This window comes from Arachis ipaensis, chromosome B2, assembly GCF_059453495.1.
Source record: "Arachis ipaensis isolate K30076 ecotype BB chromosome B2, ASM5945349v1, whole genome shotgun sequence".
NCBI classification, from domain to species: domain Eukaryota; kingdom Viridiplantae; phylum Streptophyta; class Magnoliopsida; order Fabales; family Fabaceae; genus Arachis; species Arachis ipaensis.
Genome location: NC_142437.1, coordinates 17346888 through 17371339, shown reverse-complemented (window position 1 = coordinate 17371339; position 24452 = coordinate 17346888). Strand labels below are relative to the sequence as shown.

The window sequence follows — 24452 nt, the reverse complement described above, 5'->3', positions numbered from 1 at the left end:
TAATTCTCTCGGACAAATCTAAACATCTGCCCAAACCAAACCACCGGTATTTGTTATTCATGTTACGGCGATGACAGTAACCGGCTAAGGTAAAATTTTTCAATTTCATCGAGGCAGATGCGCCGTTTAGTGAACGTGCACAATCTTGACCGGCGATTCCACACGGAGTAATTTTCTGCAACTTGAACAGCATAAAAGCCACGAAGGTGACAGCAACAAACGTCCACGAAAAATCTCTTTTCTCAGCCCAACTTCATCGTTTTTTAGTTTAACATAAAACAGAATAATTAACTCTAATTAATTTAAATTTACAAAATTATAAATTTTTGCTATATTAAATTATTAACCCAGATAAATATTAGATCTATAATAATAACCACCAAAAAATTAAAATTTTTAAAGTGACTCTTATGACACAAAACCTACAAAAAGTATTCACTAGCCAATCAAAACAGACAAATAACAGGACAATCCCTACCATTAAGTTAAAAAATAAAAAAACCAATGGCTCTCTTTACCTAGCGTACCAGTCAGCTAAAATTAAATGTTAGGCATACTGATTAGCCAAACACGCACGGCGCATGGAATCCGTGCCCATGTAAGAGACATCTCTCCTCAGTCATGCGGCAAGCTTCTTCAGCTATTTCCACCGGTAATCGTCGATGATTCTCAAAGACAGCAGCATTCCTTGCTCTCCAGATGCACCAGACAAGGTTCGCAGCAAGCTCCTTCTTCCTTCGAGATTCAAAGACTCCATTAAAAATAACCACCATCTCCATGGCTCCATAGCTTGATTCAGTAGCGGAAGTCCTACAAGATCCCATGCTTCAACCACGCTTTCACATCCCCACAGGCAATGGTGTACCGATTCCTCCATAGCATCACAAATCAGACAGGTAGGGTTTATGTTTTTGAAATCTTGAATTAAGATTTTCCTTCATCGGGATCCCTTCATGTAAAGTCTTTCACAAAATATTCTTAACTTTGGGGGTATTTTTCAGGTTCCAAAACTGGAACACTACTTCATATCCTGAAGCCACCGAATATTCTCCAGATTTCTCCTTTTACCAGGTAATTTTATCTTCACCTTGTTGTATAGGAGTTTCTAGTATTGCTCCGGAAGTCCCCAGAGTTGAATCCAAACAGGGACAAGAGAGAATTCCTCTTCTATGATCTGTTATGTGCTCTGTTATGCCCAAATAGAACCTTAATTTTCTTATGTGTGATTAAACGTTGATACTAAGAATGAACTAATTAACATTCTGGAGCCCTAATTTTTTTCTGGTTTGCTTGTCATTTGAGCCTAATTAAAAGATAGGGTATGGGTGGAGGAAGGCCTTAGTTTGCTTCTGTTATGCTTGCAATTTAGGTTCACTGATCTATCTTCATTAAGCACAATGTATAAGTGCCATGCATATGATAGCTTGCAGTTCTTGATTTTTCATTTGATCATTTTCGGATCTTGAACATACCACGTTTCAAATGCCTAACAGCTTGTAATATGTTCACTGTGTAAAACGATTTGTGCATTTTTATAGGCTATTTTTCTTAAAATTGCTTGTATATTTGGTGTTGCAAGATTTGCCATTATAGGTAGAAGATGATGATAGGTGTAATCCATTATATAGAACAAGCAATTGAAGGAGTTCTATTAGAACCTTAGATTTTATTGTTGTAGGCAAAATCATTATAAAAAAAATAATGTCGATTGGAAAATAATATAATTTACCATCGGCTACTGTTGAGGGGTAGTCATTGAAGTTTTTCCTGATTTGGACCGTGAAAAATTGTTGGTCCAGACTACAGAGTATGATGGTTGTATAAACTCAGTTGCATCATAAAATTTCATTCTTTTTTTCAAATTTCCCGGTTAATTAAGTCTGTTATAGCATGCAATGTTGTTACGTTTAACAATTAAGGATGGTTTACAGTGGAAATTAACCATGTGTCTATATCTATCTTGAATGATTTGAAATAAATTGAAACAAATTAGTTAAAAGAACAAATATGAATTCTTCTACTGTTTTATTTAACTCACAGAATCAGTTAAGTTGTACATCTTTCAGAGAATTTAATTCATAACAAATGTTTCAAAACAATGCAAACCATCAAACTGTGGTGCCACACTTGGTTTCCTACTGGCCTTGGTTTGTTCTTCCACTGCTCTTGTTGTAGATATTGTTTCTTGATTAGATGCTGAAATCTCTCTTGCAAGTTTCTGCGTTCATAGAAACCTTATGTTACTTTTTGGAATTATATAACACTTTATATGAACAAAAATAAATACATATCTTTTTCTTTTACCTTGTTCATAACAAATGTTTCAAAACAATGCAAACCATCAAACTGTGGTGCCACACTTGGTTCTCTAATGGCCTTGGTTTGTTCTTCCACCACTCTTGTTGTAGATATTGTTTCCTGATTAGATGCTGAAATTCTTCTTGCATGTTCCTGCGTTCATAGAAACTTTGATGTTACTTTTTGGAATTATATAACATTTTATATGAATATAAATAATAGATATCTTTTTCTTACCTTCGCATTATAGAAGAAGAATCCAACTCCGGCAGCTACAGCAGGGAGAGATGCATAAATCTTTCGCATGGCCATTGGTGTAACGATAGATTGATAGGAAATAATAAGAGCCTTGTGATGACTATATATATATATGAGTCCAATGATGGGAATTTGGGAAGCAAACAATGGTTTATAAAGGGACGGAACGGGTAAAAAAAAGAGAAAGCATAGTGTTTTATCTTATCTTATTTTAATTTAATCCATGGGGTAAGGAATTAAATTTAAAAGTGCTGAAAGATTTGTTCCGTTTTATGCATATTGTGATACATTAGTAATATACGTTATTTTTATTTTTTAAGTTTAAATTTTCTAAATTTAAAATTAGTGTTTTTAATCAACTTTTTTTTTTAAATTAATGATGCGTACGAAATAGAGTAAAAACTCTTATCTTGAAATATATCTAAGAAATTTTTAATTAGTTATTATTTTTATAAATCCATTCTGTAGATCAAATTTTAAATTATGATTTTTAAAAATAGTTTAGATAGAATTTAAAATGCTATATATTTAATCAAAATATTCATAGATAATATTTTTTATCTGATAGTGATAAAAATATTTTATTCTTATACTCTTAAATATAATTTAATGATAGTATAAATCTTTTTGTTGCTGATTTGAAGATAAAATTAATTTTAGTCCAATAAAATCAAAGTTAAAATTAAGTTAAAATGAAAAAATAATTTGTATCAAATCTAATCGAAAGCAATTAATTTATACATATCTATTTAACTTTTTCTTAATTTTATGTATCAGTATTTAAAAGTGAATCCGAAATCTCTTTTTAAAGGGTAAACATGATTAAGGTTAACTAAAAAAAATCAAACTTGACTTTTGATTAACTAGAAATTTGAATTAAGTTAATAACCCAAGATAACTTTAAATAATAAAAGTAATTATTAAAAAATTATAAAATTAATAAACAGATCATAAAAATAAAAATCGATCTAAAAAATATTTATTTTTTATGTAAAAACTAATTTTTTATTTAAAAATAGTTTTTTTCCTTTAAAATGGGTTTTTTATCTTTAAAACCAAATTTTTCCTTTAAAATTAATTTTATACAAAATTAATTTTAATTTATACATTATTTTTTGATAATTTAAAAGGAAAAAAAACTAGAAAACCAATTAATAATTTTCTAGAGAGTGAATAATCAAAATAATCCCTAAAAGATACCTCGCTAGATTTTCATTTTCATCTCCGAAAGAATAAATTAATCAAATTTGTCCTCGAAAGATAGCTGACCTAATGATGTTTGTTCTTCCGTTATTTTTCTTAACAGAAAATGACGTGGCATGTTAAGTTACATTTTAACACATAAAACGACGTCGTTTTTTTCGTGGGCTATCCCAACAAAGGCTTAAATCCGACCCACCAACTTTAGAAACCCCACTCATTAGCCATCTTCTTCCTTGGTGATTCTCTTCCTCAACACTGAAACTCTATGGCCACCAACTCTTGCTTCGATAACCATAGATGTCGTTCTTCCTTGAAATTCCATAACTACTGCAGCGCCGTCCCGCTGACTTTCATCACCACAGCGCTCAAGATTCCATTCTGATGCTTGCTCTTCCCATCGCCAAATACTGTGCCGCACTCTGCGCCATCTATTCAGATGCTTACTCTTCCCATCGCAAGTGGCTAGGCGGTTTCTTCAGTTCTCCTAGAGATCTGCAACTCTCTCACCGAGCTCCGCTAATTCCTTTCCCTTGTCCTCAAGAATGGCTTATACCACTAGCACTTGTTCTGCAGTCTTGACAGCATCTTCGAAGCCTCATATGCCTTTGATACTATCGACGACCACGATAAGTTCGATATGCTTTACCACACCACGCTCAAAGAATATGCAAGAAATTCTTCTCTGTCTCAAGCTCTGGGATTTCACCATAGGATAAGGTCTGATGGGTTAAGCATGATGCATATAAGATGTTTGATAGAATGTCTCATAGAAAATTTTACCATAGAAGGAGATGACGGAAGGATTAACGGAAGAGATGACGAAAGGGCTATGCGACCAGATCTATTATCTTTCGAGGGCAAATTTGATTATTTTCTTCTTTCGAGGACGAAAATAGAGATCGATGTATCTTTCAGGGACGATTTTGACTATTAACTCTTTTCTAAAAGATAAATCTAAATATTGTGCCCACCTAAGAAGCAATGATAGTTTAGTTCATAAATCTCAAAAACTAAGCACTAGATACAACATTCCTTTAGAAATGCACCCAATTCAAACGGATACTTTTGGCTCTAAAAATTTTAAATCCTAAAATATTTAAAAAATAACTTTCTCACTTTATTATTGTCACAAGTATAAAATAGGTCTACTATTTTTATAAAATAAAAGGTACTTATATTAAAAATTCAACCTGTAATGAAGGAAGAATGATTTTCAACATTATTTTGACAAAATGCAAACAAAGCAAGCATGGAAGTATGGAACATTAAGAAATAGCATAGTGTTAAATTGCTACAAAACTTTTCATATATGTTTTCTTATATTCTTTCTTTTTTTTCTTTGTAAAATTCTCTCTTGTACCTCAAACGAGTATTTAAAATGTATTTAGTTTATACTTTAAATTTATTTTACACTAGATTCAATTATAAATATCAGATAGTTTTAATATTTTATTATATTCTAGAACTAGAACGTCAAAAACTATAAAGTGTTTCTAATTTAAACACAATACTGATATCTTTTTAAATTAATTTATTAGTAATTTTTAGACCTGAAAAGATTGTAAAAAAAAAATTATCTAAAATTATTAGGTTAGTGTTTTGATTTAGTTTGGATCTCTCTTAAATCTTCATAATGCTTATAAAAATAATATATGTAAATTTTTTAGACTCGTGTCTGACTCAATCTGAATCATTCTTAGACTCAGGGACGGACTTACGGGGGGGCGAGTGGAGGCCTCGGCCCCTCAACTTTTTTAAAAAAAGATTAATAGTTATAAGTTATTAAGTACGATTTAATTTTTTTAAAAATTTATTTAGTATTTAGTCTAATATAAATAAAAATCCAGTCTAACCTAAATATTAATGATTTCTAATATTTAAAAAGTAAGTAACAATATTAAAAGAATTTGAAAAGATATTATTACTAATATTTTTTAATTAAATAAAATTTTTCAATTCCCATAAAGTATATTTTTTTCTTCTTGTGAGCGTCCTTCTTGATTCATTTGGTATTAATTTTCTCGGTTTCAACTACTAAAAATGAGAGTTCTTTTTCAGCTATGAATATTGTGAAGAATAATTTAGAAACAAAATGAAAGATAAATTTCTTGCTAATTGTCTTTTAATTATATTGAAAAAAAATTGCAGAAAAATTTGACACAAATTCTATTATCGATGAATTTTATGAAACGAAGAATCGACCACTTTGTTAATAAAAAGTACATATATATTTTTTGTACTTTAAAATATATTCTCTATCAATATATTTTTGTAATGCATTTTACATTATATAAATTTTTTCATAATTTTTTAATATTATATATGTTATTGGCCCGCATGATACTATTTCTGGATCCATCCCTGCTTAGACTTAAAAAAGTGTATGTTAAGAATATTTAAAATTCTTAGTTTTAATTTTTAAGTATTGAATCTAAATCAAGTTTAGTTGTAAAAAAGTTTAATGCAATAATATCTAATAATTCTTGTATTAAAGATAATCTAAATCATCTTACTTGTTAGCAGTGTCAATTAATACAATAAATGTTGATAAGCTTTCTATAATTTACTTAATTAACTTATCAGAACAAATTATTTTTTTTTGAAATACTTTTGCATTTCTTATGTATTAGTTAAGAATTTATTTGGTTTATAATATAAAAAATTCTACAATGTTAAAGGAAGATTCTTTCATCACCTACTGAACTTACGTATCATGCTATATAAAAATCACCTGAATCTCGCTCAGTAACTCTCAATAGTTGCAAAAAGTGCTAATATTAAATAATTTTTAATATTATTGTCATATTTTTTTGGTATTTAGCCTGTGGTTTAGGATAGATAATTGTTGGACGTGAGCTTATGTTAAACTGCATACAATGTAAAAAAAATAATAGAGTGAGCGGAGAAATAAAATTTTCATGAGGTATATAAAAAGATCTAGGGTAAAAAGAAAAAAAAAGGCTTACATTAACTTAACACCAATATAGTTGATATTCACCATACAACTAAGGTCTATTCTGTCCAATGTACGTGACATCCTTTTTGAGGTGTTTAAATATTTTAGTGTGCTATACGCAAGGTAAAGAAAATCGAAATTTTACGTAAAATTGAAAAAGCAAATTAAGTACGTAAAACGTAAAATCTTAACAAGATTTAAATCGTAAAATCGTTACTCCTAGTCAAAATTTCATAAAATCGATTGACTCATTTAAAATCGTAATATCGGAAGATTTTAAGAATTAAATCGAGATTCTAGCTACTATGACTATACGTATATAGTTGAATGGAATTAGGGGTGAAAACAGGTCAGGCCAGGCCAGATTTTGCTCTTAACAGGCTTGGCCTGTCATGTAGTCAATTGGCCTGAGTCTGGCCTTGGCTTTTTTTTTAAGTACTAAGCCTAGTCTGTTATTCAGCCTGTGCTGGCCTGAAGCCTGCTAAAAGGCCTGATAATTTTTTTTTACAAAAATAAAAATATTATTTTAAAAAAATTATTTTTTAATAAACATATTTATATTTAATATGTCATATTTAATATTTATAAAAAATTTTAAATTTTAAAGTATTTAAAATATACAAAACTATTTATAATTAAATATAATAAATTTAAAATATCTCATAATTTTATTAAAAATAAAAAAATTATTTATATATGTAATTATGTACTAACAGGTCCAGGCAGGCTTGAGAAGCCAATAAGGCTAATTAGTGAGCCTGAACCTGGCCTATTAACATAATAAGATTTTTATAAAAGTCTGAACATATGCCTATTTTATAACAGGCCAGGCCAAACACAGACCAGGCTACAGGCCCCTGACAGGCCGCCTGGCCTTTTTCCACAATTAAATGGAATATTCAATGATATTGGTAGTCTTCCGATTAGCCTCCTTTGTGCATCACTTCCCCTGGTTCTTTCTCTCTCGGACGTGTCTTCTCCTTTAGCAGTGACGAAACGACGACAACCCCGAGCAGAAACGGCGACTGCTTGGCAGCTTGAGGCGACAACAACAACACACAACTTCCCTCCTCTCGCACACGTCACAGCGGACAACTCATCTATGGCAACAACTTCCTTTGGTGAGCACGAATCGACGATGATGGCGGATCCTCTTCCTTTGGCACTGCTCTCTGTCTCAACGTCTCTCTCCTCTTTGTGAACGGCAGCGACAACGACATGGAGCATAGCGGCGGCAGTGTGACCGCGACGACTGGCGCAGCTCCCTCTCCTCGTGCGATACTCTCTTCTTTGCGTGGGGTGGGCGTGTTACGCTGAAGGGGGGTGAAACAGGGGTGAAGGTGTGGCTGAGGCAAGGGGTTTAAGGTTAGAGTTTCTCAATTTGGAAATTTAGGGTTAGAGTTAGATTTTTATAAAGAAATATGGATAGAATGTGAAGTTGACCCATGATGTATAATGATTTTTGTTTTAGATTGAAAATTTTACATGAAATGTTTGTGTTAATAAAACTCATGTGATAAAATTAATTTGTTATGGGAACTAGGTTTGTTAAATTTATGAAACAAACTTGTGTAGAAGATTAATTTTTTATAATTATATGATTTTGGTAGTATGAATTTGGATTAGATTGTATGGTTGCCTAATACTTCGGTTTAGGATATGAGTTTTAGTGATTAGGGGTAATTTTGTAAATTTATAATCAATGATTTAATGAATAGTTATTTGGGTTTAGAATTTTGGTGTCAGCTAAAGCCTCTGTCGATGAACCTCAATGTCCCTCCACTCTAGGGTTGACAATATATACCTTATCCGCATGTGTTCAATCCGACCTAACCCAATCGAGCAGGGTTGTCTATCCTACCCGTTATAGGTAGTTGAGAGTGCAGGTTTACTTGGGGGTAGGGCGGGGTATGGGTTTAGAATATACTCTACCCTATCCTACCCTATCCTACCCGCACCCTTAATATATTATATATTTGAAAATTATATATATAGTGAAGAAAGTGAGTATTGAATCCATAACTTATTTCTTGTAAAAACTCAAAATAACTACTAAGCTAATCATTTTAACTACTAATTTATTATGTTATTTAAAGAGTAATGTTGCTAGAACTTAGAAGAAGAAAGACAAGACATTTATCATTGTTTATGTTATTTTAATTTTATTAAGAATTTAATGATCATGCTATTTATAATTTTATATTAGTATTTAAGAGATTTTCAATTCGCGAGTAGGATGGAGTTGAACTTTATGTTTTTAACCTACAGATAGGATTAGATTAAATCCAAACCCTATTCTACCCTATGTTATTATATCCATTGCCAGTCCTACATTCCACTCACACCTAATCACTACTTTCCTTCACTCTTTAAAACTGCTTTCCTTTCTTTGCATGATTTATGCCACATGGCGTGATAAAAAGGTTATTCTTTTTTCTCTTTCGTCTGTCATAAGCAAAATATTTTGGTAACTTTTGCCCAAACAAACCAAGTTCACTTGTAAAATTCTTCTGGTATAATGTTAGATTTACAAACTAAAACATCCACAAATATTTTAAAATACTTAATGATATTTATAATTAAAATGTCGTAACACCAAGATTAATTTTGTGTCACCATTAATTGTTAGATAAAATTTGTCATAATTGGAACAAGTCTCTGTACTTACTCTTTTTTATTGAGCAATATTTAGGTATATTTTATAATACAGAACATATATATACAATAAATTTTTAGATTGACACGTACGAATGAAGGAATTTTTCTTTCCGTACCATGGAAATCTTCTAAAATGATATTTGTAAGTTGATTTGCTTGTAAAAATAGATAAGTTGAGTCAATAAAATCATAATTTATTTATAAGGAATAAATTTGGCTTGATCGACTCTAATAACTCGACACTCATATGTTTTAAATTATAATTTTTATGATCTATTTATATTTATATTTTATTATTTATTAAATAACTAATATGTTTTTATAAAAATTAATATTTATCGTTAATGTTAATTTAATTATTTATTATCAATTATTTTTTAATATTTAATATTGATTTACATATATATTAATAATTTTTTTTGCCAGGTGACATCGTTGTTGTTTTTTAGGGAAGCGAATCTTTCACTAATGTTGTTATCGGGCTCAGCAACCTTATGCTAAAGTCACAGAATGCTTTAACTATTTCAATACAAATGTCACAAGCCCATTAATTTAATTCAATATAATCCTGCCGTGAAGTCAATGTTAAATAATTAAAGAAACTTAGTTTTCAGATATAGAAAACTTATATAACCAAACTTTTTGGTTGTCAAGGGAAGTTTCCTGTGATAGAGGTTACGGTTACCCTGTCGTCGTTGCCACTGGTGAACTTTCCGACGAAGAGTGAGTTCTTGAAGATACTTTTCATGTGCTTAAACTAAGGCCAGTGGCTTGCGTTGATGCATCCACTGCTGATCCTGTGCCTTGCGAGTTTGCACTTCTTCTTTAGGAAAGGACATTAAGGTCTGGTGAAACAATGACATTAATTAATTAACATTGACTTTATGGTAGAACTATATTAAAATTAAATAAAATTTTTTTGAATTCAAATAGGACACTTTAAATTTTAGAAACCAAAACAAAATTAAATCCAAACGTAAGAGACTAATTTAATACTTTACTGTTAAATTTTTTTACTCTATCCGTAAGACAAGGTAAGTACTTGTGATTTTGCTCTATAAAATTATTATTATATATACAGCCATAACCATTGAGTAAACAAAATAAAAAATTTGAATTTGCAGTTTCTTCACATCAGCTTTACTTTTTTAATTAACAATAAAAAAAACTTTTATGGCTATATATTATTTTTCTATTCGACATAATTCATTTCTAAATAATTATTTTTATGGTTTATAATAATAAAAAAATATTATTCCTTAATCATTTTTATATCAATTTTTATTGTCCAATCAATTGATCTAACATAATAAATCTATCGCAAAACCAACTTCTAAGTCACATTATTAAGTTTTCTTTTTCTTTTTTTTTTGTATACTACGGTTAACATGAACTTTTTAATTTTTTGTAAAGGTGAAAATAAGTCCAAGTTTACTATTAAGATTATAATATAGTTAGTTGATTTAAATTTAACCTACAATTTAGTATATATATTAAGAATTAAATCTCATTTTGTTATTAAATTTAGTCTTATTTAAAATCTGATAAAAGATATGATATTTTTATTGAAAAATTATTTTATACGATACACCAAATTCAATATTTACAATATACAAAAATATTTAAATAAAATATAAAAAATTAAAAAATTTAACAATTTTTTAATTATAAAAAATTATTCATATATTTATTTATATTTTAATATGCTCATATAATAACTTGACAGATCTATTAAACTTATTTATAAATTTAGGTCTAACTAACGTACTAATAAATTTAAATTTTAAAAAAACATGAGACTAAATTTAGTCTGTAACAAACTAGATCAGACAAAATTATGTACAGATCAGATTGAACTTCTTAGAGATTGTGATGAGAGAATGTGAGAAAAAGGATGACGTTATTTAGTTCTTTTCAACTTTAAAGGAAGATGAATTAGTGCTCATCACTATTAATTTGTTTAAAGAATTAGCGCTCAGTATTATTTTATAGATTTTATTGTTTATATGATTTTGGTAGTATGAAATGCGATTAGATTGTATGGTTGCCTAATAATTCGGTTTAGGATATGAGTTTTAGTGATTAGGGGTAATTTTGTAAGTTTATAATCAATGATTTAATGAATAGTTATTTGGGTTTAGGATTTTGGTGACAGCTAAAGCCTCTGTCGATGAACCTCAATGTCCCTCCACTCTAGGGCTGACAATATATACCTTATCTGCGCATACTCAGTCCGACCTAACCCAATCGAACAGGGTTGTTTATCCTACCCGTTACAGGTAGGGTAGAGTGCAGGTTTACTTGTGGGTAGGGTGGGGTTCGGGTTTAGGAATACTCTACCCTACCCTACCCTACCCTATTCTACCCGCACCGTTAATATACTATATATTTAAAAATTATATGTATAATGAAGGAAGTGAGTATTGAATCCACAATTTTTTTCTTGTAAAAGTTCAACATAACTACTAAGCTAATCATTTTAACTACTAATTTATTATGTTATTTAAAGAAGAATGTTGCTAGAACTTAGAGTTAGAAAAAGAAGGACAAGACATTTATCTTTGTTTGTGTTATTTTAATTTTATTAAGAATTTAATGATCATGCTATTTATAATTTTATATTAGATTTATTTAAGATTTTATTGCTTTTAATTTTATTGAACTTAGTTTCTTACTTTCTATTTATTAATTTGTATGAAAGATGGAATGCTTGAATTTTATATTTGTTTGAAAAATTTTAATTTTTCTGCTAGTAGGGTCAAATATGATAGGGTTGAGAATTTTAAGGTGCAAGTAGGATTAGGATTGAGAGATTTTTAATTCGCAAGTAGGATAGAGTTAAATTTTATGTTTTTAACCTGCAGATAGGATTAGATTAAATCCAAACCCTACTCTACCCTATGTTATTATATCCGTTGCCAGTCCTACATTCCACTCACACCTATCACTACTTCCCTTTACACTTTAAAACTGCTTTCTATTCTTTACATGATTTATGTCACATGGCCTAATAAAAAGGTCATTCTTTTTTCTCTTCCTTCTGTCATATGCAAAATATTTTAGTAATTTTAGCCCATACAAACTAAGTTTACTTGTAAAATTTTTCTGGCATAATGATAGATTTATGGTGCACGAAATTGTGATCTCAGGCAACGGCGCCAAAAACTCTGTACGCACGTCTTAATAAATCGTTTTTCATTCACAACTTCGATACAACTAACCAGCAAGTGCACTGGGTCGTCCAAGTAATAAACCTTACGTGAGTAAGGGTCGATCCCACGGAGATTGTTGGTATGAAGCAAGCTATGGTCATCTTGTAAATCTCAGTCAGGCAGATAATAATTGATTATGGAGTTTTCGAAAATAAATAATAAATAGACAGAAAATAAAAATAGAAATACTTATGTATATCATTGGTGAGAATTTCAGATAAACGTATAGAGATGCCTTCGTCCCTCTGAACTTCTGCTTTCCTGCTGTCTTCATCCAATCAGTCCTACTCCTTTCTATGGCTGGCTTTATGTAAGGACATCACCATTGTCAATGGCTACTTTTCATCCTCTCTGTGAAAATGGTCCGATGCGCTGTCACTGCATGGCTAATCATCTGGAGGCATCACCGTGGTCAATGGCTGCATCCTATCCTCTTGTGAAAATGGTCCAAATGCTCTGTCACAGCACGACTAATCATCTGAGGTTCTCGATCATACTGGAATAGGATTCACCCTCCTTTTGCGTCTGTCACTACGCCCAGCACTCGCGAGTTTGAAGTTCGTCACAGTCATTCAATCCCAGAATCCTACTCGGAATACCACAGACAACGTTTAGACTTTCCGGATTCTCATGAATGCCGCCATCAATCTAGCTTATACCACGAAGATTCTGATTAAGAGATCTAAGAGATAATCATCCAATCTAAGGTGGAACGGAAGTGGTTGTCAGGCACGCGTTCGTGGGGGAATGATGATGGTTTTTACGTTCATCACATTCATGTTGAAGTGCGAATGAATATCTTAGAAGCGGAATAAGTTGAATTGAATAGAAAAATAGTAGTACTTTGCATTAATTCATGAGGAACAGCAGAGCTCCACACCTTAATCTATGGTGTGTAGAAACTCTACCGTTGAAAATACATAAGTGAATATAGGGTAAGCATGGCCGAGTGGCCAGCCTCCCATGGAGGTCTAGAGATCTAAAAATGATCAAAAGATGAAAATACAATAGTAAAAAGTCATATTTATACTAAACTAGTTACTAGGGTTTACAGAAGTAAGTAATTGATGCATAAATCCACTTCCGGGGCCCGCTTGGTGTGTGCTTGGGCTGAGCTTAAAGTTTACACGTGGAGAGGTCATTCTTGGAGTTGAACGCCAGTTTGTAACGTATTTCTGGCGTTCAACTCTGGCTTGTAACGTGTTTCTGGCGTTTAACTCCAGACTGCAGCGTAGAACTGGCGTTCAACGCCCTTTTACGTCATCTAAACTTGGCCAAAGTATGGACTATTATATATTGCTGGAAAGCCCTGGATGTCTACTTTCCAACGCAATTAGAAGCGCGCCATTTTGAGTTCTGTAACTCCAGAAAATCCACTTTGAGTGCAGAGAGGTCAGAATCCAACAGCATCAGCAGTCCTTTGATATTCCCTGCGAATAACCTGGCCTGGATGCACTCCTGCTGGGCTTGAACCCGACTATTCAAGTCGTTATTCTCCCTTACTTCGTCCTTGCTGCTATTGTAGGTCTCCGATCTTCTTCTCCAATCATCTGGTTATGGTGGCGCGTTTTCAGTAAAGTAGTGTACACCGCCAACAAAGATAAGCAATACAGGGTCTTCAAGGAAGAGGTTAGTATTCGACTTTTTCATCCAAGGCATTTTAAAAATAGGATAACCACCTTCTCTGTCTGTCTTCGCGATCGTTCGTTAGGGACGGTTTATAGATCATAAAATTCCCCATATGATATGCATCATTTGATGAAAGCACTCCAGATTGTTGACCCGGCCTCTTACTTCGTTTTAGGCTTAAGTTATTTTAGGCGAGAAAGAAAGGATTTTTCGGAGACTTCGTTCCAGACCCAGGAGTCAACTTTCCCGTATGAGCATTCGGTACATGTATTAGTCCGTGGAAGGAAGAGTGAAAGAGTCACCACTACTGAGGATCTCCCCCCTATTGGTCTTATCCATTTACACCCTACGGGCTTAGCTAATAGAATAGGGTTATTCGGCATTGATCGAAAAACCACTGAGAAAAAAAAAAAGAGAAAACGAACTCAGCGTGGACGTAGGCTTCTCATGGGTGATCGCTTTCCGCAACTATAACGGATTCACCCTATTTGAAGGGGTTCTTCCCTCTTGTCCTCGGTAGGGGGCCGGACGGCTTAGTTTGCCCCAGCTTGGCTAATCGCATCCCCGCGCAACGAAATCAATAGTAGACCACCCAGATGTCTCTTCAACCTCTGAATCTGATTTTTGCTCAAGTCCCTCAATTTCAGCCAAAAAATACCTGAAATCACAGAAAAACACACAAACTCATAGTAAAGTCCAGAAATGTGAAAACATCCCTAAAAGTAACTAGATTCTACTAAAAACATACTAAAAACAATGCCAAAAGGCGTATAAATTATCCGCTCATCAATTTACAAACTAAAACATTCACAAATATTTTAAAATACTTAATGATATTAATAATTAAAAGATCGTAATAGCAGAATTAATTTTGTGTCACCATTAATTATTAGATAAAATTTGTCATGATTGGAACAAGTTCCTGTGCTCACTCTTTTTTATTGAGCAAGATTTAGGTACATTTTACAATACAGAACATATATATACAATAAATTATCAGATTGACATGTATGAATGAAAGAATTTTTCTTTTAGTATCATAGAAATTTTCTAAAATGACATTTGTAAGTTGGTTTGCTTGTAAAAATGGACAAGTTGGGTCAATAAAATCATAATTTATTTATAAGGAATAAATTTAGCTTGATCGACTCTAATAACTCGACAATCATATGTTTCAAATTATAATTTTCATGATCCATTTATATTTATGTTTTTTTTATTTATTAAATAACTAATATGTTTTTATATAAGTTAATATTTGTCGTTAATGTTAATTTAATTATTTATTATCAATCATTTTCTAATATTTAATATTAATTTACATATATATTAATAGTTTTTTGCCATATGACACATCGAAGTCATTTTTTAGGGAAGCGGATCTTTCACTAATATTGTTGTCGAGCTTAGCGACCTTATGCTAAAGTCACAGAATACTTTAGCTATTTCAATACAAATGTCACAAGCTAGTTTAACTAATTCCAGTTAACAGCTAACAAAAAAAAATTATCACAATGGTAAAAAGATGACAACTGAATAACATATTTTAGAATGATAACAATTTGTTAAATAGTTCTTAAAATAGTAGTATTTCTGTTACGGCCCAGCCCAGCTGGCATGCTGGCTGACCCGGCCCGAGAACATTCCGACCCGCTCGGTCGGGTTAACGCACATGATCTGTCCAGTCTGCAACCCGGACACGCACCCCCGCTACCAGCTGCATGACAGCTATGGGGAAGGAAACTTCCAGGAAGGAGGCCTCCCTGTGTGGGGCCCGCCCTACTGACAGGATATATAAGGGGAGGGTCCTACCCCTCCCCCAAGGTATGTCATCGTATCACTTACTCCCATACCACCTGCACATTTTTTGACTTGAGCGTCGGAGTGTCCTTGCAGGTGGCACCCCCCTCGCCTCACGAAGAGCTCGGGAAGTCGGCTGCCCCCGCCTTTCATGCCACAGACCCAGATTATGGCTAGCACCCATCTTCACACCCAGCAAACACCTCCGAACCGTCCGGTAACCGACCAACCGAACATTGGCGCCGTCTGTGGGGACTGGCCGATATGGACTTTATTTTGGGTCCAGTAGAGGCGAACAACGGAGGCGGGACCCGCGGGGAAGGGATGGACCACAGAAGCGGTAGGGTAGCCACAGAGGCTCCCTCTCGCAAGTGCACTAGATCTCCTCGTGGCAACCCGAGAGACGACCCTTTGGGGGAACAGGTAATGACAGCGCCAGAATAATACAAGAACTGCGTCACAGAGTGCAAAACCTAGAACGAGAAGTGGCTGGCAAAGAGCACCAACAACTGACTCCGATTCAAGACCATTCTCGGTCTCCTCAAAGGAGAGAGAGAGGTCTCCGAAGAAGTCATTCCGGGCGCACCCCGTGCCACCGATCAGGGTCAGAGAGCCAGGAAAGTAGGAAAGTGCCCAGAAGATGGAGAGATCCTGTGATTTACTCCAGATCACCGTCAAGAGATACCGTAAAGGAAGACCAAGAAGGCAGCAGAGAAAGACCAAGGAGAAGTCGACCACATCAAGAAGACAACAGAGAGGGGTCAAGGAGAAGCCGACCGCACAGAGAAGACAGTAGAGAAAGACCGAGGAGAAGGCGACAACTAATGGTCATGGGGGCAACCCCTTTCCACCATTCGATCCTGGAAGTCCGGCTACCGAAGCACTTCGATAAGCCAACGGACATGAAGTATGATGGGACCCAAGACCCCCAGGAACACCTAACGGCCTTTGAGGCCAAGATGAACCTGGAATGGATGGGTGATGAAGTAAGATGTCGCGCTTTCCTGGTAACCTTAGTGGGACCAGAAATTCGGTGGTTCAACGCCCTAACCCAAGGCTCGGTGACGACCTTGGGGATATCGCCCGCGCCTTCCTAGCCCAGTTCACTACACGTATCGCAAAGGCAAAGCATCCGATCAACCTACAAGGGGTAACCAAGAGAGTTGGCGAACCGACTAGGAAGTACCTAGACAGGTTCAATGACGAGTGCTTGGAAATTGATAGCCTAACCGATTCGGTGGCCAGCTTATGCCTGACGAATGGATTATTAAACGAGGACTTCAGGAAGCATCTTACCACCAAGCCCGTATGGACTATGCAAGAGATCCAAAACGTGGCTCGGGAGTATATCAACGATGAAGAGGTCAGCAAGGTTGTGGCGGCCAATAAGCGGAAGCCTGCCCACAGTCAAGCTCGACAACCCGGTAGCAGGGAAAGGCCAAAGGAGCACTCCAAGGACGGAGCTTCAGCCAAGCAGAATACGAGGCCTTGCTGGGCGGATTAGTTTTGGCAAAAAAGGTCGGGGCAACCAGAATTGAAGTGTGCAGCGACTCCCAGGTCGTCACATCACAGATTAATGGGGGCATACCAAGCCAGAGATTCCCTATTGCAGAAATATCTGGTGAGAGTCAGAAAACTAAGTGAGGAGTTTGACGAGGTAACAGTGCATCACATACCAAGAGAAAGGAACACCCGAGCGGACCTCTTATCAAAGCTAGCAAGCATCAAACCAGGAACCAGGAACCGATCTCTGATACAAGGCTTAGTAAAGGAACCGACGGTGACCCTGCACGTGGCGCAGGCAACCGACCCTCCATCCTGGATGAACCCAATCATGGATTTCTTGGAAAAGGGAGTACTCCCCGAGGACGACAAAATGGCAAAGGCGTTAAGAAGAGAAGTGGCCAAGTATGCGGTAATACAAGGCCAGTTGTTCAAGAAAGGGCTCAGCCAACCCCTGTTGAAGTGCCTACACCCCGACCAAACAGACTACGTACTAAGCGAGGTCCACGAGGGATGTTGCGACCACCACATTGGTGGAAAGGCCTTGGCCAGAAAGCTTGTCAGGGCTAGTTATTATTGGCTTTCAATGATGGAGGTCTCGAAAGAATTTGTGAAGAAGTGTAAAAGCTGCCAGGAAAACGCCAACTTTTATAGGGCGCCGGCAGCCGAGCTAAGCCTGTTAACAGCCTCGCGACCATTCTTGCAATGGGGAATCGACCTGCTGAGGCCTTTTCCGGTTGGACCAGGGTAGGTCAAATACCTAGTCATAGCCATTGACTATTACACAAAGTGGGTAGAGGCGGAGCCGATGGCCAGCATTTCCTCGGTCAACTGTCGGAAGTTCATGTGGGACAAGTGATAGCCAAGTTTGGAATACCAGAAGTCGTCATCTCGGACAACGGGACGCAGTTTGCCGACAAAAGTTTGGAGAATTTCTGGCCGGCCTGGGCATAAAGCAAAAGTTCTCGTCTGTGGAGCATCCCCAAACCAACGGCCAAGTGGAAGTGGCAAATACGGTCATCCTGCAAGGCCTCAAAAAATGACTTGATGAGAAGAAGAGAGCATGGGCTGACGAGTTGGCCTCAGTCCTCTGGTCTTACCGCACAACTCAGCAGTCGTCTATTGGGAAAACGCCCTTCTGGCTCACCTATGGGGTAGATGCAATAATACCCGTAGAAATCGGTGAGCCGAGTCCACGACTACTTCTAGGAGGAGTCGAAGAGGCCGTAGAATAAGACTTGGTGGATGAAGCCAGAGAGATGACCCACTTGTCGGAGACAGCACTCAAACAAATAATGGCCCTCTGCTATAATGCCAAGGTACTCAAGAGAGAATTTGAACGGGACGACCTGGTTCTACGGCACAACGACATAGGACTACCGACTCCGGGTGAAGGAAAGTTGGCGGCAAACTGAGAAGGCCCATACAGGGTGAAAAAGGTCCTCGGCAATGGCGCCTACAAGTTAGAGCGGTTAGACGGCAAGGAAGTTTCGAGGACTTGGAATGCGGGCAACTTAAGGAGATTTTATTCCTAGTAAGCAAGAAGCGTCAACCGGGCAGATGGCCTGCCACTATAGATGGTTTAGTAAGATCCGTGTTATTTTTTGTTGAATTATTTGCCCTTGTCATATATTTACTATTACCTTGTCTTTGAACCATTTACCTATACTATTCATCTACTGTTTGTTGTTTCTTTTTTTCGTTTAGCATTACTAGTTGAATGGTTAAACGATGAAACGGTATGCCGGGATTGATCACCCTAGAAACCACCAAAGAACAGAACGTCACCATGCGCGGTTACTAAAATAATAAAAGCCACGATCTGGCTTCACCAATTACCAGCAAAACGGTAAGCAAATGTAAACAAATAGCCGACTACGATCACAACAGTAAAGAGGAAATAAAGTAAAAGGATTACCGATGAAGTGAGAAAAGAAGAAGTTCGTTACATGCCGACCAAACGGCAAACGTATTTGTTAAAACTACGAAATTTCTAAATCCACAAAAGTTTACAGTCTACAAAGCTAAAAGATATAAGTTACTTCTTCGGCATGTCAACAATCTTGCCATCCCTAATTGTTTTGAAAACACCAACAGCCGAGGTATCAAAATCGGGAGCCAGTAGCTTCACTTGAGCCTTGAGGGCCTCCTCGATCATCAGGATGGCACTCTTGCCCTGCTTCACGGTGTCTTTATACTTCTTCTTAAACTCAGCAGCTTCACCCTGAGCCTTGGCCGACGAAAGTGCCTCATCGCGTTCCTTCTCTAGCATGGCCACCCGACCTTGAGCAGTATTAAGCTGACTTTCCAGGGTAAGCTCTCACTCGGTAAGACGTGCCACCGAAGCGTCAGCGGCCTGGACCTTTTCCTTAGCAGTTCTGACTTCCTCCTTAACAACCTTGACTTTTTCCTCGGCCGTCTTGGCCTTCTCCTCGGCAGCAGCGAGTTGCTCCCGAAGCAGCTTCACCTCATCCCTGTACCTGGCGTTAGCTTTGACACAGGAGTCAAGCTTCACTTTCAAGGACCGCGTTCCCGCCAGAGCGGATTCCACCTTTCTCGCTATCGAGGCTCCTCGAAGCAAAGTGCGGTACATCCATCTCGCTTGTGAAGCAAGATCCCCACCATAGAAGAAGTCCTCCGTGCCGGGAAGCAGCTGGGAATTAATAAAGTTTCTGGCATCCAAGTTCTTCTCCATAACGGTGAGAACCCCCTCCAGACTGGAAGACGGCCTCTTCTTCCTTGGATTGTCAACCAACACCTCAATTTCAGGACTAGAATACGACTTCCTTTTCCTCGGATTGTCACCCTCCTCCTTAGCCCCCGGATCCCCCTCTGGTCGGGGTCCCGAACCAGCCCCCGCCTCCTGCTGAAGACCCGAAGCGGCGCTGGTTCCTGGCCCCTCCCCCTGGGCAGGCTGGGACTGGGCATCAGGCTCAATGACATCGTCAGCCGGCACTTCCTGGGCAGGGGTAGTGGAATCGTCATCACTGCCATCAGCCAAGAAGTGTTGAACAAAGCATCAAGTCCTGTTACCTCGGCTGACATTGACACTGCAACAAGATACGGAAACATGTTAGTCGTCAAATCGGCAGATAAATAAAAACAAGGGTAAACACAGAAAATCACCAGACAGCTACTCACATATATAACTCCTAGCCATGTTCCGATCACCCATAAGGAGATGGGGGTTAACAAGATTCTTCCCAAAAACAGCCAACAATACGTCGGCAACCCTCTTATTCTCCGAAGATAATCCCTTATACGTTATTTTGGTAAAGGCGTTGGCCCCCGCCCCAAAACTCCAATAAGTCGGTATGCGACGTTCCCCTTCTAACGTCAACCAAAAGGGGTGCCGACCTTCCGCCGGATGAACTTTAAAATACTTATCCTTAAAACCATGATAAGAATCTTCGAATACGCCGAAGATTCTCCGGCCTTGGGCCGCCCGGAAGGACATGAAGCCCTTTTTAGCTTTCCCCTCTTTCGAAGGATTTGTTAGAGTGAAAAGAAAAAGAAACACTTCAACGGAGACCGGCAGCTCAAGATACTCGCACAGCATCTCGAAACAGCAGATTGAGGCCCAACTGTTCGGATGCAATTGGGACGGCGCCACGTCACAACGGTTAAGTAGCGCCATTTGAAAAGGGGAGAAGGGGAGGCGAACTCCCAAGCGAGTGAACATGGCCTTATACAACCACATCCAGTCAGGGACCTGGGGAGCGTGTAGATTCATTTGGAATATACGTTCGTAGTCGGCAGGAATGAAAGCCGCATAATTAGACTCCTCGTCAGTTCCTCCACAAAGGTAATCGGCCCGTCGGAACTCGTCAAGTTCCTCCAGGGACATTTGATTAGGGGTTTCCTTCACATCTGAAGTCACCCATGCATAGCGGTCATAGGGCGCCGGTCTCACGACCCTCATGACGGGACGCTGGGCCATACCTACAGTGGGGGTACCACCCAATATCAGTCTAAGAGGCTGGGAAGCCGATACTACTACCATAAAACAATAACTCCCCTATTCAACTACTATAATAAAACAGGGTATAAATCGACAGCTAAGACCAAGGCCAGGAAAACAAAATCCTAGAATGGTAACCCCCCTACAGTATCTACCTAATGTTAAAATGCCAACAAACATGCAATTCATATCAAGAGTACAATGCACATGCAAAGGCCAGAATTACTAACAACAAAGATAAACAACGCCATATCAAAACCAGGGAAAGAAACAGGATAGTGATGATGATCGAAGGGAATCGAAGAATTGAGAAAGGTCTGGGCAAAGCAGAGGCTCGCAACAAAGATGTTTGAAAGAAAGAGAAGAAAGCAAATGAGACACAATGGCAGTGCAACAAAACTAAGGCGAAACCAAATGGAAAACTGAAAAAGAAACCAACTCTGGGAAGCGCAAAGGGGAGGGGCAGAATAGTCTTTTCTTGCAGGGTTTTGAATAATCCATTAAGAGCATTAAATTCTCGGCACGAAGAACGAGGCGACGAAAAAGCTCTCTAGTAGCGAACAAGCCCACACGCACGCAGAAGGCGCGTCCTTACCACGGACAACCGACTAGGCAACTACGCGCGAAGGAGAAAGCAGAACACGCTACCAATAGCGCTCACGACCATAGCTGGCGTGTTGGGGCACTGTTACGGTCCAGCCCAACTGGCACGCTGGCTGACCCGGCCCGAGAACATTCCGACCCGCTCGGTCGGGTTAACGCACATGACCCGTCCAGTCTGCGACCCAGACACGCACCCCCACTACCAGCTGCATGACAGCTGTGGGGAAGGAAACTTCCAAGAAGGAGGCCTCCCTGTGTGGGGCTCGCCCTACTGACAGGATATATAAGGGGAGGGTCCTACCCCTCCCCCGAGGTACTTCATCATATCACTTACTCCCATACCACCTGCACATTTTTTGACTTGAGCGTTGAAGTGTCCTTGCAGGTGGCACCCCCTCACCTCACGAAGAGCTCGGAAAGTCGGTTACCCCCGCCTTTCACGCCCCAGACCCAGATTGAGGCTAGCACCCATCTTTACATCCAGCAAACACCTCCGAACCGTCCGGTAACCGACCAACGGAACAATTTCAATTAAAAAAACAAATAAAATGATAAAATTAGTTTAATAATCCAATGCCCCAATAAGCTTGATGAGTTTATACTTTATATTATGTACTTCTTTTTTTAGATTTGTTAACTAATTTATTAAACTTTAGATAGTTTATTATCAAAATACATGTATGTACGATAAATATTTTTTATTTGTACTCTATGGATATTAGGTAAAAAAATTTGTTAAAATGACGCAATAATTAAAATAAAAAACGAATTGATCGATTTAACTCGTTAGTTCATATGAGTGGAGTTAATTCTATGTTTCATTAACTCGTTTCAAAATATGGGTTAATCCTTTTTTCAATTTGTATTTGCTGCTAGTGATGAGTTGATTCAAATTCGTCTTACCTATTTATTTGACAGCTATTATATGTATAGCTATAGATATCTTAGCAAATAAAAAAAAATTAAAAATGTTTGAAACAAAATTTAATTATTTTTCTTTCTCTTAACGTAAATTCTTTGAAGTTTGAGAGAAATAAAAAATAAATATTAATGTTCCCGTATAGGTATGGACAATGTACATTTTTAAACCTCGATCAAATTTTAAATTTTGGATAAAGTATTAAATTGGTTCCTTATATTTGGGTCTAATCCAGTTTTAGTTTCTAAGATTTAAAGTATCCTATTTGAATTAAAAAAAGATTCATTTAGTTTAATGTAGTCCTGTCGTAAAGTCAATGTTAAATAATTAATGAAACTCAGTTTTTAGATATAGAAAATTTATATAACCAAACTCTTCGATTGCTAAGAGCAGTTTCCTGCGATAGAGGTGACGTCGTTGCCACTGACGACCTTTCCTGCGAAAAGTGAATTCTTGAAGATGTTCTTCATTTGCTTGAACTAAGGCCAGTGATTTGTTGTTTCTTGAATTTGTACTTCTTTTTCAGGAAAGGATATTAAGGTCTGGTGAAACAGTGATATTAATTATTTACCGTTGATTTTATAGTAGAATTATATTGAAATTAAATGAAACTTTTTTGGATTTAAATAGAATACTTTAAATTTTAAAAATCAAAACAAAATTAAACCGGACCAATTTAATACTTTACCGTTAAATTTTTTACTCTATCCGTAAGATAAGATAAGTACTTGTGATTTTGCTCTATAAAATTATTATTATATATACAGCCATAACCGTTGGTAAACAAAACAAAAGATTTTGAATTTGCAATTTCTTCAAATCAACTTTACTTTCTTGATTAATAAAAAAAATTTATGACTATATATTTACTTTCTATTCAACATAATTCATCTCTAAAAAATTATCTTCATGGTCTATAATAATAAAAAAAATATTATTCCTTAATCACATTTATATCAACTTTCATTGTCCAATCAATTAATGTAACATAATAAATCTACTGCAAAACTAACCTCTAAGTCACATATTATTAAGATTTTTTTTCTTTTTTTGCACATTACGATCAACATGAACTTCTTGATTTTTTATAGAGGTGAAAATAAGTCCAAGCTCACTAATAAGATTCTAATACAGATAGTTAATTTAAATTTGACCTACAATTTGATGTATATATATATATATATATATATATATATATATATATATATTTATTGAAAAATTATTTTTATATGATACACCAAATTCAATATTTACTATATACAAAAATATTTAAATCAAATATAAAAATTAAAAAATTTAACAACTTTTTAATTATAAAAAATTTATTTATATATTTATTTATATTTTAATATGCTCATATAATAACTTGACAGGTCTATTAAATTTATTTATAAATTTGGGTCTAACTAACATACTAATAAATTTAAATTTTAAAAAATTCTGAGACTAATC

At 36.2% G+C, this 24452-nt stretch overlaps 1 protein-coding gene and 1 long non-coding RNA gene across 2 annotated transcripts; both read left to right on the top strand.

The window, feature by feature from the left end:
* The first annotated feature begins 566 nt into the window (after nucleotides 1-566).
* On the top strand, nucleotides 567-2829 carry LOC148573158 (uncharacterized). The gene is made up of 3 exons (XR_015904829.1): nucleotides 567-896; nucleotides 1002-1071; nucleotides 2549-2829. It is a non-coding gene; the product is annotated as an uncharacterized LOC148573158 (long non-coding RNA).
* Nucleotides 2830-17590: 14761 nt separating this feature from the next.
* Nucleotides 17591-18268, top strand: LOC148573157 (uncharacterized). The gene has a single exon (XM_088505692.1). The coding sequence runs from the start codon at nucleotides 17591-17593 to the stop codon at nucleotides 18266-18268; it is 678 nt and encodes a 225-aa protein (XP_088361818.1).
* The last annotated feature ends 6184 nt before the right edge of the window (nucleotides 18269-24452 follow it).

What these genes read in the sequence shown, in the direction of transcription:
- LOC148573157 (XM_088505692.1), top strand. Translation starts at nt 17,591, where the DNA reads ATGGGGGCATACCAAGCCAGAGATTCCCTATTGCAGAAATATCTGGTG.